The sequence below is a fragment of the Pristiophorus japonicus genome, chromosome 26, assembly GCF_044704955.1.
Source record: "Pristiophorus japonicus isolate sPriJap1 chromosome 26, sPriJap1.hap1, whole genome shotgun sequence".
NCBI classification, from domain to species: Eukaryota; Metazoa; Chordata; class Chondrichthyes; family Pristiophoridae; genus Pristiophorus; species Pristiophorus japonicus.
The window spans coordinates 16,612,812-16,627,481 of NC_092002.1; the positions used below are offsets into that span (position 1 = coordinate 16,612,812).

Consider the following 14,670-nt stretch of genomic DNA (forward strand, 5'->3'; position numbering starts at 1 on the left):
TTCGTTAATAGCTGCCTGCGGAGTTAATTCATCCACCTTATTACGAATACTCCTTGCATTGAGGCACAGAGCCTTCAGGCTTGTCTTTTTAATACATTTTGCTGTAATGTGGCCCTTTTTGATTTTTGCTTTGGGTTTCTCTGCCCTCCACTTTTACTTTTCTTCTTTCTATCTTTTGCTTCTGCTCCCATTCTACTTTTCTCTGTCTCCCTGCATAGGTTCCCATTCCCCTGCCATATTAGTTTAATCCCTCCCCAACAGCACTAGCAAACACTCCCCTTAGGACATTGGTTCCTGTCATGCCCAGGTGCAGACCGTCTGGTTTGTACTGGTCCCAGTTTTAAGGTGGTTGGTGGAAGGTTTAGAGGGGATTTGAAGGGGGGCTTCTTTACGCAGAGGGTTGTGGGGATCTGGAACTCGCTGCCTGGAAGAGTGGTGAATGTAGAAACCCTCACCACTTTTAAGAGATGGTTGGTTGGGCACTTCAAGTGCCATAACCTGCAGGGTTACGGACCTAGAGCTGGTAATTTGAATTAGACTGGATGAACTTTTATTGGACGACGCAGATATAATGGTAAGTACTGCAGGGAATAGAATATGGCCAGGGTGATCTGGACTAGTGTCAATCGCCTGGATGGATCGGAGAGGAATTTTTCCAGATTTTTTTCTCCCTAAATTGGCCTGGGTTTTTATCTGGTTTTTGCCTCTCCCAGGAGAACACATGACTCTGGTTGTGGTGGAGTGTAGAATATTTCAGTGTAAGGGGTGTCGCAGTTGTGTGAGGCGGACTGGTTGGGCTGGGTGCTCTTTGCCTTTCCGTCATTGTTCATAGGTTTACATGTGACCTTTAGGGCTGCTGACCAAGGGCCGTGTGGCTCTTTGTCGGCCGGCGTGGACACGATGGGCCAAAATGGCCTCCTTCTGCGCTGTAAATTTCTATTGTTTCTATACATGTCGTAAAAAGACAAATGGGACCGCGACCTTTATAAACATACAAAGATGGAAGCGATAGTAAATCTGTACAGATATTAGTTGAAGTTTGTCTGCACCCTGTTATGGATATTAGACTAGTGAAAAGTGGACAAGAAATATCCACTAGAATGATAAGAACATGAGAAATAGGAGCAGGAGTCGGCCATTTGACCCCTCGAGCCTGTTCCACCATTTAGTAAGATCATGGCTGATCTGACCTTGGCCTCCACTTCCCCACACGCTCCTCATAACCCTTTACTCCCTTAACATTCAAAAATCTTTCTATTTCCACCTTAAGTATATTCAATGACCCAGCCTCCACAGCTCTCAGGGGCAGAGAATTCCATAGATTCACGACCCTCTAAGAAATTCCTCCTCATTTCTGCTTTAAATGGGTGACCCCTTATTCTGAAACTATGCCCCTAGTTCTAGATTCCCCCACGAGGGGAAACATCCTCTCTGCACCTACCCTGTCAAGACCCCTCAGAATCTTATTCCTTTCAATAAGATCACCTCTCATTCTTCTAAACTCCAATGAGTATAGGCCCAACCTGCTCAACCTCTCTCCATATGACAACCCCTTCATCTCCGGAATCAACCTTGTGAACCTTCTCTGAACTGTCTCCAATGCATGTATATCCCTCCTTAAATAAGGAGACCAAAACTGTACGCAGTACTCCAGGTGTGGTCTAACCAACGCCCTGTATAGTTGGAGCAGGACTTCTCTACTTTTATACTCCAACTGTAGCAGTTTGTGAAGAAAGGATCAGGAAATGGGGGCTCTTTCACTGGAACAAAGTTGTTTAATGGAGAATCTACTGCAGGTTCTCCAAATTGTGAAAGGTTTTGAGAGCAAAAATAATGACAAATTGTTGTCACTGGTTGACGAATAGGTAACGGGGGCACAGAATCCGAATTCTCATGGGAAGAATGAAGCAGGGAAGTTGTTACACTGAAGGTTATTAGAACTTTAGGGGAAGTTAGGAAAGTACATGAGAGAGAAAGGAATAGAAGGATTTGCTGATGGGGTGAGATGAAGAGGGGTGGGAGGAGGCTCGTGTGGGGCATAAACACCGGCACGGACCCATTTGGGCCGAATGGTCTGTTTCTGTGCCGTACATTCCAGTAATTACCAGAGTGGCTCCTGAGGCAGAGACGGGAGCAGCATTCAGAAGGGGATTGGATAAGTAATTGAAAACAACAACAACTTGTATTTATATAGCTCCTTTAACAATGTGAAACGTCCCAAGGTGCTTCACAGGAGTAGTATGAGATTAAAAATTTGACACTGAGCCGCATAAGTAGAAATGAGCGCAGGTGATCAAAAGCTTGGTCAAAGAGGCAGGTTTTAAGGAGCGTCTTGAAGGAGGAAAGAGAGGTAGAGAGGCGGAGAGGTTTAGGCAGGGAGTTCCAGAGCTTGGGGCCCAGGTAACAGAAGGCACGGCCACCAATGGTGGAGTGATTATAATCAGGGATGCTCAAGAGGGCCGAATTAGAGGAGCGCAGACATTTCACGGGGGTTGTGGGGCTGGAGGAGATTACAGAGATAGGGAGGGACGAGGCCATGGAGGGATTTGAAATCGAGGCGTTGTTTAACCGGGAGCCAGTGTAGGTCGGCGAGCACAGGGGGTGATGGGTGAATGGGTCTTGGTGCGAGTTAGGACACGGGCTGCCGAGTTTTGGATCACCTCTAGTTTAGACATGGTAGAATGTGGGAGGCCAGCCAGGAGTGCGTTGGAATAGTCAAGTCTAGAGGTAACAAAGGCATGGCTGAGGGCTTCAGCAGCGGATGAGCTGAGGCAAGGGTGGAGACGGGCGATGTTACGGAGCTGGAAATAGGCGGTCTTAGTTATGTGCTGATATGTGGTCGAAAGCTCATTTCAGGGTCAAATATGACACCAAGGTTGCGAACAGTCTGGTTAAGCCAAAAGAAGAAGATGAATTGTTGCCGGGAAAGGTCGGGGATTAAAGCAGCCAGCTATGGTGGAAGAGCTAGTAGCAGCTAAGGTGCGATGGCCAAACAGCCTCCTTCTCGGAACACAAAAGCAAAAAAAAAAGCAGATGCTGGAATCTGAAATAAAAACAGAAAATGCTGGAACCGCTCAGCGGGTCGGGCAGCATCTGTGGAGCGAGAAACCGAGTTAGCATTTCAGGTCAACGACCCTTCGTCAGAACTGAGAAAAGTATGAAATGCAACAGATTCTTAAGGAAAGGCAGTGAAAGGGAGGAGGGGTTGGACAGAGGAAAAGGGAAGGTCTGTGATTGGGTGGAAGGCAGGAGAGATTTGAGGGACGACAGAGCTGATGGGCCAAATTGAGATGGTCATGGCACAAGTTAGGAAACAAAAGCTGAGTCTGTTCAGAATAACTCCACAAGACGGTATATTGTAAGCTCAAACTGTTGTGACCTTGGTCTCTTTAATGTAACTCCAGAGTGAAAGGGCAGCGTGGTCGACTGCCTTTTATACCTGCTTGCCCAGGGTGTGCAGGTGACCCTTGGGTGTGCCCCCTGGTGGCAAGTATTACACATTGGTAATGTTTACATACATAACAGAGTCTAGATAGGATATGAATGGCGGAATAATTACCAGCTGCCATGGGAAACAGAGACAAAATAAAAAGGGAAGCAGAGGGATTTGTAAAGCCTCCTTCTATGATCCTTGACTTCCAGCCACTTATCGAGATGCATCTGGGGAAAAGCGTATCCAGCTGCGGCTAAAGATCTGCTACTTTGTGAGGTAAAGTATATGAACCAACTGTGTGCGAATGAACTGTTGTGAGGTAAACCATTGTTGACGGGTCTCTGTCATAACAGCTTTGGAGCAGTAGAGTAGTGCAGAGGATTGCCCTGTTTATTGCAACTCAGCCACCATGAGGTGGCCGCCTACATACAGGAACCACGCTATTAAATGTGAGGGAACCTCTGCAAAGGTTCGGTTGCTAAGTGTACGGCCCAGTGTGGTACTCAGCTATGCGGAGCAGGCAGGACCCAGGTCATTTCCTCGGTCGCTGCTGAGTTACCTGATCTTAGCCAGGATTACAATAACATAAGAATTAGGAGCAGGAGTCGACCATTTGGCCCCTCGAGCCTGTTCCGCCATTCACTGGGATCATGGCTGATCTTCTACCACAACTGCACTTTCCTGTACTATCCCCATATCCCTTGATTCCCTTAATATCCAAAAATCTCTGTCTTGAATATACTCAAAGACTGAGCCTCCACAGCTCTGGGTCAGAGAATTCCAAAGATTCACCACCCTCTGAGTGAAGACATTTCTCCTCATCTCGGTCCTAAATGGCCGACCCCTTATCCTGAGACTGTGACCCCTGGTTCTAGACTCCCCAGCCCGGGGGAAACATCCTCCCTGCATCTACTCTGTCAAGCCCTGTAAGAATTTTGTATGTTTCAATAAGATCACCTCTCATTCTGCTAAACTCTCGAGAATATAGGCCCAGTCTACTTAATCTCTCTTCATAGGACAATTCCCCCCCCATCCCAGGAATCAGTCTGGTGAACCTTCGTTGCACTCCCTCTATGGCAAGTAAGGGCTGCTACGTGATCACGGAAGGGAAAAACCAGCCAGGCATCCTGTTGCTGATCAGTAAGCAGTGACCCCCCCACCCCCTAAGCATAACGTGCGGGTGTGGACATTGGGTTGGTCACTGCCTTGATGGAGAATGTCCTGCCGAAACTCATTGTCGGGACTCGCACGTGTCAACAGCTACTTGCAGGAGGTATGGGAGGGATAGCGACATAGAACTGCACCGCTGGCCTTCTGGAGAGGAGGGGAGAACATTGAAGGAAGAGGAAGTTCTATCTTGCAAGAGCCTCCTGGTGCTCTGGCCCAACATTTAATCCTCAATCCATACCAAAAACACATGATCTGGTCATTACCACATTGCTGTTTGCTGGAGCTTGCTTTGCGCAAATCAGCTGCTGCATTTCCTACATTGCAATAGTGACTACACGCCCAGAAAATAGCTGTAAAAGTACTCTTGGACGTCCTGAGGTTGTGAAAGGCGCTATATAAATGCACATTTTTCAGGTGCCAGCTGTGGCTCAGTGGGCAGCACTCTCGTCTCTGAGTCAGAAGGCTGTGGGTTCAAGTCCCACTCCAGGGACTCGAGCACATAAATCCAGGCTGACTCTCCCAGTGCAGTGCTGAGGGAGCGCGGCACTGTCAGAAGTGCCATTTTTCAGATGAGACGCTAAACCGAGGCCCCATCTGCTCTCTCAGGTGGACGTAAAAGATCCCGCGGCACTATTTTGAAGAAGAGCACGGGAGTTCTCCCCGGTGTCCTGGCCAATATTTATCCCTCAGCTAACACCACAAAATAATCTGGTAACTATCACATTGCTGTTTGTGGGATCTTGCTGTGCACAAATTGGCTGTGTCTTTTTCACATTACAACAGTGACTACACTCCAAAAGTACTTCGTTGACTGTAAAGCGCTTTGGGACTTCCAATGGTTGTGAAAGGCACTATATAAATGCAAGTCTTTTTATTAATTGCCAAAGCCCATCCCAATTGTTACAGATTTTGTGTATTTAATTTTATTTGGGAGGTGGGGGGAGGGGGGGATACGGGAGGGACCTGGTACTGTGTTATTCACAAAGCAATTCTCTTGTCATGCAGGTACTGGATCACCCATTATCCCGTGGTGTTTACTGTGGACAGCAAGTTGGAGGACGTGATGTCACAGTTCTGGGACCTGCTGCGAAGTGAAGGCGAGGAATCTCACTGTCAGCTCATCGACACCTCAAACATGTGAGAGCCATTTACCCTCAAGCTCAGGAAACATCAATCCCCAGCTTTCCCCCCGCGCCGAGGAGTCAGAAGGTTGTGGGTTCAGGGTCCCACTCCAGAGACTTGAGCACAAACATCTAGTGCAATGCTGAGGAGGTGCCGCACTGTCGGAGGCACCGTCTATCGGAAGAGACGTTAAACGCAAGCCCCGTGCGTGCTCTCAGGTGGACGTAAAAAGATCCCATGGCGGTATCTTGAAGAAGAGCAGGGAAATTCTTCCTCAACTGGTAGCCAATATTTATCCCTCAACCAATATCGCTAAAATCTGATCATAATCACATTGCTGTTTGGAGGGTCAACACTGTCTCATCAAACACTCCCAGGGCAGGTACAGGGGGTTAGATACAGAGTAAAGCTCCCTCTGCACTGTCCCATCAAACACTCCCAGGGCAGGTACAGCACGGGGTTAGATACAGAGTAAAGCTCCCTCTACACTGTCCCATCAAACACTCCCAGGGCAGGTACAGCACGGGGTTAGATACAGAGTAAAACTCCCTCTACACTGTCCCATCAAACACTCCCAGGGCAGGTACAGCACGGGGTTAGATACAGAGTAAAACTCCCTCTACACTGTCCCATCAAACACTCCCAGGGCAGGTACAGGAGGTTAGATACAGAGTAAAGCTCCCTCTACACAGTCCCATCAAACACTCCCAGGGCAGGTGCAGGGGGTTAGATACAGAGTAAAGCTCCCTCTACACTGTCCCATCAAACACTCCCAGGGCAGGTACAGGGGGTCAGATACAGAGTAAAACTCCCTCTACACTGTCCCATCAAATACTCCCAAGGCAGGTACAGCACAGGTTAGATACAGAATAAAGCTCCCTCTACACAGTCCCATCAAACACTCTCAGGGCAGGTACAGGGGATTAGATACAGAATAAAGCTCCCTCACACTGTCCCATGAAACATCCCGAGCCCAGGTACAGCACGGGTTAGATACAGAGCAGAGCTCCCTCTACACTCTGCACTGCCCCAATAATGTGATGCAGCCACAAGGTCAGAATCACAAAGCGAATAGCACCTTCCCATTTACCTCAGCAGCCATCCCATTGCCAGTTGTTGAAATACACGCGGCTTCTAGGCATTGGGTTGGTGCTGCCTCTAGTTCACTCCACATCGGACACTATCCACCAACAGGCAGCGTATCAGCGAGGGCTTGCTTTGGATCCTGGAACTCCCTCCCTAACCGCACTGTGGGAGCACCTTCACCACACGGACTGCAGCGGTACAAGAAGGCGGCTCACCACCACCTTCTCAAGGGGCAATTAGGGATGGGCAATAAATGCCGGCCTTGCCAGCGATACCCACATCCCATGAACAAATTTTAAAAAGCCTCGATCCTAGAGTTGAATCAGATTCAAAGATTGTATCTAATATATTTTATTTGCACCCTCTATAAATCTTCTGAGATATTTAATGGTCGCTTTAGAGCAGAGGTGGTTAAGCAGAGATTTGCTCGGGATTTTCCAAATCATGAAGTGTTTTGATAATGTGATGTATGTAGCACTCAAATCACTGACTTCACACAGTCTGGTGTTGTAGTAACTGCTGTGACCTTAGTCCTTTATTGTGCAACTCCAGAGTGCCTCTCAGGTGTAGTGGGCAGCCTTTTATACTCTGTCTTGCAGGTACTTTCAGGTCTCCAACCACAGCGCCCTCTGTGGCGCACCATTGTACTTATACATTTAATGTACCTGGACAATACATAACATCTCGAGTAAAAATTGAGAAATGGTTTCCAGTGGCAGGAAGGTCGGTAAACAGAGGGACACAGATTTAAGATAATTGGCAAAAGAACCAGAGGGCAGATGAGGAGAATTTGTTTTATGCAGCGAGTTGTTGTGATCTGCAACACGCTGCCTGAAACGGTGCAGGAAGCAGATTAAATAGTAACCTTCAAAAGGGACTTGGATAAATACCTCACAAGGAAACATTTGCAGAGCTATGAGGAGAGATCAGGGGGAATGGGACTAATTGGAGAGCTCATTCAGAGAGTCGGTACAGGCACAATGGGTCAAATGGCCTCCTTCTGTGCTGTGACACACTATCACACGAGAAGTGCTATACAAAGGCCAGTGCTTGTTGGGGAGCCCAGTTAGCCTCAGTCGTTGCCCTCACGCTAATCAGCACCATGGGCAGCACACTCACCTCTGAGTTAGAAGGTTGAGGGTTCAAAGCCCACTCCAGGGACTTGAGCACATAAATCCAGGCTGACACTCCAGTGCAGTGCTGCACTGTCGGAGGCGCCGTCTTTCGTATGAGACATTTAACTGAGGCCCTATCTGCTCTCTCGGGTGGACGTGAAAGAACCCACGGCACTATTTCAAAGAAGAGCAGGGGAGTTATCCCCATTGTCCTGGGGCCAATATTTAGCCCCTTGATCAACATCACTAAAAACAGATTATCTGGTCATTATCACATTGCTGTTTGTGGGAGCTTGCTGTGCGCAAATTGTTTGCCGCGTTTCCCGCATTACAACAGTGACCACACTCCAAAAGTACCTCATTGGCCGTAAAGCACTTTGTGACGTCCGGTGGTTGTGAAAGGCGCGATATAAATGCGAGTCTTTTACTCACCTTGCGATACATTGCACGCAGCTCTGCCCTTTCGCTGGAATGCATCGTAACTCTTTTTCCTCGTACGTTCCACAGTCACATGCAAGAATGGACCCGGAAGTACACGCAGCACGGCACGCCCAACAACAATAAGAAGCGGAAGGTCTCGCTGCTCTTCGACCACCTGGAACCCACCGAGCTAGCGGAACACCTCAGCTACCTGGAGTTTAAGTCCTTCTGCCGGTTATCGGTGAGCAGTACCCCCGACCGAGAGCGATAAAAACCGCATGACTTGGTATTTGTAGGGGGCCGAGTGATTTGTTATTGGTGGGAGCCTCACAGAACCCAACGTTTACATTCTCCCCAGGACGTTTTGACACCAAATCCCCTTTCCTCGCGGTAAATGCGGACATTTACGGGATTTGGGTGTGGCATGCCACGTCGTGCCAAATTACTTGCCTCGGACGCGTGGTGCTGTTGGCACATGCCTAGCACTGTGTGGTGGTACCCTCTGCCTTTAGTGGGCGGCGCTCCAGTGATTTGAGCACAAAAATCCAGGCTGTCACTCCCAGTGCAGTGCTGAGGGAGTGCTGGACTGTCGGAGGTGCCGTCTTTCGGATGAGACGTTAAACCGAGGCCCCGTCTGCACTCTCGGGTGGATGGAAAATACCTCACGGCACCAAAGAGCAGGGGAGTTCTCCCCAGTGTACTAGTCAATGTTTATCCCTCAATCAACATAACAAAAAAACAGAATAGGTGGGAGCTTGCTGTGCGAAAATTGGCTGCCGTGTTTCCCACATTACACTCCAAAAGTACTTCATTGGCTGTAAAGCGCTTTGGATGTGAAAGGCGCTATATAAATCCAAGTCTTTTTCGCAATCAAAATCATTGAAGAACAGATTGGTCATTATCGCGTTGCTGGTTGTGGGATCTTGCTGTTCCACAATTGGCCGCCGTGGTTCCCTATGGTACGACAGTGACGACATTCCAGAAGCCTCCCCATTGGCTGCAAAGGGTTTTCGGGGGGGCGGGGTGGGGGGGCCCTGAAGATGTGAAAGGTGTCATATAAATACAAGTCCTTTCCTGTTTTTTTTGTTGCAGTACCTGGACTATAGGAGTTACATGGTCAGCGGGTGTGTGAGGGAGAACCCAGCCCTGGAACGCTCGGTGTCCCTGGTGAATGGGATCTCCCAGTGGGTTCAGCTGATGATCCTCAACAGGCCCACCCCAGCACAGAGGGCCGAAGTCTTCACCAAGTTCATACACGTCGCTCAGGTAGGGTCTCGTGAGGAGATCCACCCCGGGGAAATCAGTCGCACTTTACATCGGTTGCTAGGTATTCATGCATGCAAGGACAGTGATGCTGGATTAAGGCTCCCCCGTGATCTCGTCAAAGATAATTATTCTAATCAATTAAAAATTTACAGCATCGAAATCGCAGCTCATCACATCAGCTCCTGCACTAACTCGATCAAACCCTGTGTCTCCTTAGCTCCCTCAGGCCACGCTACCTCCTGCAAACTACACCCTGCTAAAATACAAGCTTGGCATTGAGGAATGATCTTCTGGCTGGGGTTTGATCACCTGAGGGGGTGCGGGAGGAATTTTCCAGTGTATTCTCTGTCCCTTATTGGCCCTGGGTTTTGCCCTGTTTTGTGTCTTTAGGGTTACATGGAGTTTGCAGTCCAGAAACAGGCCGTTCAGCCCAACGGGTCCGTGCCGGTGTTTATACTCCACGCCAGGCTCCTCCCACCTCTCTTCATCCAACCCTATCAACATAACCCGCCGTTCCTTTCTCCCTCATGTGTTTATCGAACCTCCCCTTAAATGCATCGAGACTATTCGCCTCAACCCCTCCCTGTGGCAGCAAGTTCCACATTCTCACCACTCTCTGGGTGAAGAAGTTTCTCCTGAATTCCCTATTGGATTTATTAGTGGCTGTCCTATATTTATGGCCCCTAGTTTTGGACTCTCTCACAAGTGGAAACATCTTTACGTCTATCCTATCGTACCCTTTCATAATCTTAATGACCTCTATCAGGTCGACGTCAACCTTCACTTTTCCAGAGGACTGTTCAGTCCTTCCTGATATTTATAACCTCTTGGTTCTGGTTTCATTCTTTTCATCATTTTTGCACCTTCTCTAGTGCCCTTTTTGTAATATGGCGACCACAATTGTGCACACAAGTGTGTGTTGTAACCAAGGTTCAATTTATGTTTAACATCATCTCTCTGCTGTTCAATTCTGTCCTTCTAGAAATGCAGCCTTTTGCTTTGTTTGCTTGTTTCATGGCCTTATTAAGTATGTTTAGTGATTTGTGCATCTGTACCCCAAGACCGAAATTGCCCCTCACCCCGATTGGGGGCGGTCAGCCTTCGGGACTTCCCCCCCCCCCACCCCACCCCCGAGGCGGAATTGGACCGTAAGCCCCTCAAAGGTAGCCGAGCATTGTCTGGGGTGCTCCGCTTCCTTTAGGGGGCGCTCCCGAGTCCAGTGCCGCTACAAGGTCCCTCCCCATCAATTAAAGGGGCGGGCCGCTGCGCACTCTTTTGTGGCCGCCGCTGGACCACCTGGGACGCGATTGGCTGAGCCAGCGGCCTGGCACCACAAATGGAGTGCCGGAGTGCCGGGCAGCACGATAGCGACCTGGTTGACGCGAGGGCCGCCGTTGTCGGGACGACGCAAGAGTCGGCCGACAAGTTAAAATGGCTTCCCGGGGCGCAGCAGGCCTCCCCTTTAAGGGGGCGCCCCGGTGGCTGATGTGCAAAACTGTCTCTGACATTCGGCAGCTGCAGCCTCGCTGCCCGCGGGCAATTTCCCCATACAGCCCCTCGAGCCTACTCCGCCATTTAATACGATCATGGCTGATCCTATTGTGGACTCAGGTCCACTTCCCTGCCCGCTCCCCATAACCCCTTATTCCCTTATCGATTAAGAAACTGTCGATCTCTGTCTTAAAGTTATTCAATGCCCCAGCTTCCACACTCTCTGAGGCAGCAAATTCCAGATTTACAACCCTCTGAGAGAAGAAATTCCTCCTCATCTTAGTTTTAAATGGGCGGCCCCTTATTCTAAGATTATGCCCCCTAGTTCTAGTCTCCCCCATCAGTGGAAACATTCTCTCTGCATCCACCTTGTCAAGCCCCCTCATAATCTTATACGTTTCGATAAGATCATTGTAACATTGTCATCATCATCATAGGCAGTCCCTCGAATCGAGGATGACTTGCATCCACGCCAAAAAGTTCACAGGTGTTTCAATGAAGGACCTAATATTCCAGATCCCGAACTAAATCCTGAAGGGTGGAAGATGCCTGTGCGTGGATTTTTTTAACGTGTGGTGGCCGTTGCACACCAGCCACCACACGGGCTTGACAGAGCCAGGTCTTGGTCCAGTGGCAAGGGTTAACCAGGGCGACTGGAGACCAGCTCTGCTGCACGGACCTAGTGCGCACACATATCGCAGTGTGGGCTGGCCCGTGCTGCCCCTGTGCCCTCGCCTCTCCTGGGTCCCGAACTCACGCCTCTCCTGGGCCCCGATCACGTCTCTCTACAATCGCTCGCCGCTCCTTCGCCCCGACCTCGCCGCTCCTGCTGTACCTGCCCACGCTCCAATCAGCGATCTGGATCTTGGCAACGTCCAATCCAGTCGGCCTGTTCACTGCCGTTGCTCTCCTGCCCCAGCACGTGCTGCTTCCTGGAGTGGTATTCCGCCACACTGCTCCTTCCGCTCCCCGGCCTGCTCCAATGGTGCTCGCAGGCCAGGGGGGCAGTGGGGGGGGGCGCGCAGACAGTACCATTGGCCACCCAAGGATTGGGATGTTTATATTCTGAAGCGTAACTGATGGAAAGAGACCTGCGCATCTCCATTGAATTACACCGCTGTAATATAAACATTCCTTTCGATGGTCCATGGAATACTGTTGTGTTCAGGACCTAGGGATTGTCATCTCTTGATTGCAGTTCAAGGGCCGAGTAATGCGAGATGTTCGTGAAGCTTCTCTCGACTATCCTATGTGGTCATACTGTGGTCATACCTCTCCCTCAGGAGATTGGGGTAAATTCCAAGGTCTGTGCAAATTATACATGGTCGCTTGGAAACCATTTCACCTACTCATTAAAAGCTGAGCTCCAGAAAATTCTTTGTGTATTAAATTACCGTTTTGGAATCGCCGGTGAGATCGCCAGTTGAGTGATTAGTTAGAGACGGCACTCTGAGCCAACTAGGAACTCACTGAAACCATCAAACCTCGCGTCAGCTTGGACTCTTGTATCCCGGGGAGGTTTCGAACCCGTCAATCGTGGCTGGATTCAGACCCGAGTCCCAGCGGTGAAATGTCAGTGCATAATCCACTGCTTTAGCCAATCCCCTGGCAATTTTTCGACAGAAAAAGGCCATTTGAATTTGAATTCTGTGCATAAATGCAAGGATATTCAAGGCTGAAGGAAACACTACAGTTGTCAGTAATAAATAAAAACCGAAAAGTTTCTGTGTTTATTTCAGAGTCCAGCCTCCGCAGTATTTTGCTTTTGTACTATCGTTTAAGTTGGGTTTTTAATCTGTTTTTTCACCTCTTCCAAGAGATGACATGGCCCTGGGTAAGGTGGGTTGTATATATTGTGATGCATAAGGGATAATAATTGTGTGGGACAGCCTGGCTGGACCGTTAGTTTTTTTCCTGTCTGCCATTTTTCATATTTTCCAAAACAGGAAGTGATACAAAGGACTTCCTGGGGCACAACTCTAATTGGGAGGGTGTAATGTCTGCACGTGTGAGTATGCCACAGATGTGTCGAGCTGTTGCGGAGAGCCTCCTCGTAGGGCTGCTCCTGGGCACGGCCAAGGGGGCCATCAGCCGGTCCAGGCAGCGGGCGGTCGAAGGGGTCCGTTCAGCCCGACTGCCTGCCTCTCTTCCGCGGTTACATCCGAGCCAGGGTGTCCCTGGAGATGGAGCACGTGGTGTCCACCGGTACGCTCCCGGCCTTCCGCGAGAGATGGGCGCCGGAGGGACTGGAGTGCATCATCACCCCCGGCAACCAAATTTTAATTTGATGTTTGTCTAAAGTTTAATTTGTTTATTGTGCCGGTTTTAGTGCCCACCCCACTTTTTAGCCAGGGGGCACTTGTACAATTTGTGTTTTTTACTGCCCTAAAAAAAACAAAAAAAAAGGGCACGTAAAGTGTTTGGCTTGTCCCCCAGATCAGGGGGCATTTGATTTAATTTTGTTCACAACAAAATAGTTGTAGAGCTGTTGCATTGTGAGTGGCTTAGCCAGTCATGTGATGTTCACAAGACTCAATAAAACCCCAGGCAGTTGGGTTCGGGGGATCCACGATGAGGTATGCAGTTGTGAGCCCGGTGGATGAACTGGTAATGTGTAGTGTGATTGTTAAACAGTGGCTAATAAACCAACTGGTTCTTAATAGCAATGTGTTGCTTTGAATTCTTAAGCAAAGAACCCATGAAGCAAATACACTACAGGAGACATTTGTCCTTTTTAAAGGGACAGTTTTTTTTACTGTTTGGGGATAGAGAAGTGTTGTCCATTATTTCAAGTCACAATATTGTCAAGCACAAATGAGCCAATAATGTGTTTCAACTCAGTCTATGCTCTGTGGTTACAAACATGAAGATGATGGCCCTTTAAGCCATATATGAGCCCACCTTCCGAGTGGAATATTTGATATTTTTCTGTTCCCTCACAGAAACTTCGGCTGCTCCAGAATTTCAACACACTAATGGCAGTTATTGGAGGTCTTTGTCACAGTGCCATTTCTAGGCTCAAGGAAACCAGCTCCTATCTCTCTCAGGAGGTCACCAAGGTCAGTCTTTATTACACGGGTATCGCCAGTCGGGTCTTTGGCTACTTAGCTGCAGGCTGTTCCCCAAGCAGCCTCTTGGTACCAGCAGAGCATGAGGCCACGGGCAAACAGAAAATGCTGGAAATATTCAGCAGGTCATGCAGCATCTGTGGAGAGAGAAACCGAGTTAACGTTTCGGGTTGTGTTTCATCAGTCATGGCTTAGTTGGTCGCACCCTCGCCTCTGGGTCAGAAAGTTACGGGCTCCAGTCTCACTCCAGAGACTTGAGCACCTGAACCAGGCTGACACTCTAGTGCAGTGCTGAGGGAGTGCTGCACTGTCAGGGGGCAGTGCTGAGGGAGTGCCGCACTGTCAAGGGGCAGTGCTGAGGGAGCGCCGCACTGTGGGAGGGGCAGTACTGAGGGAGCGCCGCACTGTGGGAGGGGCAGTGCTGAGGAAGCGCCGCACTGTCGGAGGGGCAGTACTGAGGGAGCGCCGCACTGTGGGAAGGGCAGTGCTGAGGGAGTGC

The 14,670-nt window shown here is 49.3% G+C and overlaps 1 protein-coding gene across 2 annotated transcripts in view; it reads left to right on the forward strand.

The window, feature by feature from the left end:
- Window positions 1-14,670, forward strand: part of LOC139239221 (RAS guanyl-releasing protein 1-like) — a 202,887-nt gene that overhangs the window by 123,329 nt on the left and 64,888 nt on the right. For both annotated transcript variants that reach the window (XR_011588617.1, XM_070867901.1), the window contains exons 4-8: window positions 3,647-3,709; window positions 5,609-5,740; window positions 8,434-8,587; window positions 9,439-9,612; window positions 14,046-14,162. Coding sequence is in view for 1 of the 2 variants with exons in the window: in XM_070867901.1 (XP_070724002.1) it covers window positions 3,647-3,709; window positions 5,609-5,740; window positions 8,434-8,587; window positions 9,439-9,612; window positions 14,046-14,162 (640 nt within the window). In the remaining variant the exon portion in view is untranslated. The remainder of the gene's footprint in view (window positions 1-3,646; window positions 3,710-5,608; window positions 5,741-8,433; window positions 8,588-9,438; window positions 9,613-14,045; window positions 14,163-14,670) is intronic.